Genomic DNA, 3,055 nt, shown 5'->3' on the forward strand with positions numbered 1-3,055 from the left:
ATTAAATCATTAATCTACCTAGTGAGTTAACAGCACGGCAGAAAGAGGACGGCAGAAAAACGCTTATGTGTGACAAACGTGACAGGGCTTTTACTTGCGTGTTTTGTCGTAATCTTCACTAAATATCAATGTTTTTTGGCTCCTGTTTTTGGTCTTTTACAAAAAGATCTGTTTAAAGGAAGATGAAGTGTGAGGCAAATTTTTTTTCAAACAAAATTACTGTGTATGACAAAAGTGACAGGGCTATAACTTGCCTGTTATGTCGTGATCTTCACTTCACATTAAATTTTTCTGGTCTTTACAAAAAGATCTGTTTAAAGGAAAGATTTGGCGGAAAGATTTTCCAAACAAAATTATTGTCACGCTTGTCACACAAGGTTTGCTATCTTTTTTCCTCTCCCGTCCTGTTGTGTAAGTTCACTTATCGTCAGCGCATTAAAATAGCAGGTGTTTTATCGGCGGGAATTAACATATCCGTTATATATAAGAAACGAATGTTATTCATTTTACATCTTATAATATAACAAGAGATACCAAAATTACCGCATCCCACACAGTTTGACGTGTTTGCCGACTGATAAGAACTTTCTTTCGGCTACAGAACTGAAAACTCATTAAAATCGTCAGTTAGTTAGTTTCACCGAGCTCATTAAAGTTAAGCCTGTGTACATCCGCCCCCTTCCCCCCCCCTCCCCTCAGAAAAGGAGGGGGCGGCTCAAAGTAGAAACAATTCACAATTTTTGCTAAACATCAGTCTTCCTGTAACTTTTACAAACGAAATAAAGCAAAGCTCTTTTTTGTTTTTATTAGAAGCAGAATCGTGATATTTTACAGAAGAATTAGCAAATAAAATTATTGCGTCAAAACCCAGCCTTGGCTAATTGCATAACTAAGAAATGAGGTTCTTTTATCCCTCCTGACATTCATCTATATTTTACTGAAGAGTGATATATAAATGAAGGGTTCACTTGCACTGTTATGGTCATGAAGTTTTAGCGCGTTTTCCCTTTCATCATAATCGACCCAAAATTAAAAGTTACCCTGATTGTGGTGAACATGTTTATACCTTGTCCAGCAATATTAGCCTGCTTAAGATCCGACGACGGCAGATGTCTGTGACGGCGAGCGGAAGTGAAATTACTGCTAGAAAGACTGAGAAGTTTCCCGCCGTAGCGGCCTTGTCTGTGACGTGAAGAAGGCAATTTTGCCGTCGCGTGTAAAACGTGAGTAAACTTGATCAAAATAATGCCATTTAAACACATTTCGAGCGAAATTCTTTAGCACTGTTAACAGTTTATTCTCAGTAGACCATTTTTGTCGAATTTCTAAGCGACTTAAACGATTTGAACACGGTATTTAAATTAAATTTGTTTGCCTTCTCTAAACAGTTCGACTCGTTCATCGTCATGGACTCGACAAAGAAAGCAACCCAGTAAGTTTTACAAGTTTTTTCTTGTGTTTATTGATGTGTTTATTAACAATTATGATATCGTAGACTTGTTTCGGCATTAAATTGAGGTCCAATGGATTATGTCACTCATCTTTTCTCGATATAGCGTTTTTTACTCGGCTTCTCTTACAATGTAATTTTAATCAAGACCTTTCAGTGAGGCAAAAAAAAATGCATGGTCGTTGCGACACGAAACGCTTGCTTCTCGAAACTGCTCAAAATACAACATCACGATTAGTTTATGCTTGAATTAGGCGGCATATTGTACATGTACACATGTACACAAACATGACTGAGATCGCTTTGATTTGCTTTAGAAAGATCTGAACTGATTTAACGGTGAATCGATTTAACCGGTTTCCAAGGTCGAGATGAAGTCTTCGTTATTTTTTTTCGAATTGTAGGTCCAACATGGAGTGGACGGAAGACCATGACCTCTGTCTATCTCAAGAAATTTTATCCCTAGAACCTTTTAAAGCGAAAAAGGGAAGAATTGCGAGAGGAAACATTTGGGACCAGATTGCCAATAATCTTAACTCCTTGGAAATTCCAAGGTTTAGAGTTTCAAAGCGTTCAGTGAGAGAGCGGTACACACTTCTCATTGAAAAGTTAAAGAAAAAGTTAAAAGAAGAGGAGAAAGCAAGCGGCATTGAGACCAGCATGAGTGATGTCGAAAAAGCTTTGGAAGAAATAATGGAAAAGGAAAGTGATGCTGAAAACACAGTTGAAAGCAACAAGAAGAAAGCAGACCATGCTAAAGCTGTGGAGATGCGGAAGAGAGCAATGGAGAGCATTCGCTCAACACAGAAAAGAAAGGGGGGTGATGAAGTCGAGGATGAAGAGAATGCTCAAGCAAAGCCAAAGATCACAAGGAGGAGTGGTGGAGAAACAATTGCATATTTACGCGAGAAAAATGATATGGCTCAGAAATGGAAAGCTGAAGAGCTGGAATTACAAAAGCAGCGCCTGGAAGTTGAAAGTAAACAGCAAGACGAGTCCCGAAAGCAACATCAAGAAATGATGCAAATGATGGCCCAGCAAGTCAGGCAGCAACAGAATCAAATGCAGCAGTTTCAGCAGGTGTTTGCTGCTATGCAACAACAGCAGTCACAAATCATTTTAAAGCTTTTAGAAAAACAAAACTAAGCAACTTGAACATGTTGAGGGTCGTTGAACGTACTACGACAGATTTCATAGCCTGATTTTTTGTTCAGTTTAAGAGGCCTTTTGACCATATTTTTGTATGATTGAGGAGGGTTCATATGTTGAGAAGGGAGGACCTGTGATGATTTTTAAATATTTACTGTGTATTTTTGGGGGAATTACCCCTCCTCCCGCACCCCAAGGGAGGATGAACCTCTCTTGCCTATACCCTAATGTTTTTATAACTTGTTTTTTTCCTTGTTCTTCAAGATACTTTCAAAAGCCCAACTCATGCCCATCCCCTCCTATCCCTCTTTACATAGATTTTGAACCCTCCTTTACATAAGTTGAAGTTGTTGAAGTTGTTTCAGTACATATGATTTGATCTAAGTACTAATATTGGAGGATAACTTCCCCTACTTTGTACAGTTTATTGGAAAGCTGCAGATAAACTATGTTACA

At 38.4% G+C, this 3,055-nt stretch overlaps 1 protein-coding gene across 1 annotated transcript; it reads left to right on the plus strand.

Moving 5' to 3' along the window:
* The first annotated feature begins 1,190 nt into the window (after positions 1 to 1,190).
* On the plus strand, positions 1,191 to 2,731 carry LOC140927067 (uncharacterized). Its single transcript, XM_073376732.1, has 2 exons — positions 1,191 to 1,223; positions 1,855 to 2,731. Exon 2 carries the CDS (start codon positions 1,862 to 1,864, stop codon positions 2,594 to 2,596), a length of 735 nt encoding a protein of 244 aa, XP_073232833.1. The 5' UTR covers positions 1,191 to 1,223; positions 1,855 to 1,861; the 3' UTR covers positions 2,597 to 2,731.
* Positions 2,732 to 3,055: the final 324 nt, after the last annotated feature.

This window comes from Porites lutea, chromosome 2 (genome assembly GCF_958299795.1).
Source record: "Porites lutea chromosome 2, jaPorLute2.1, whole genome shotgun sequence".
In the NCBI taxonomy this organism is placed as follows: Eukaryota; Metazoa; Cnidaria; class Anthozoa; order Scleractinia; family Poritidae; genus Porites; species Porites lutea.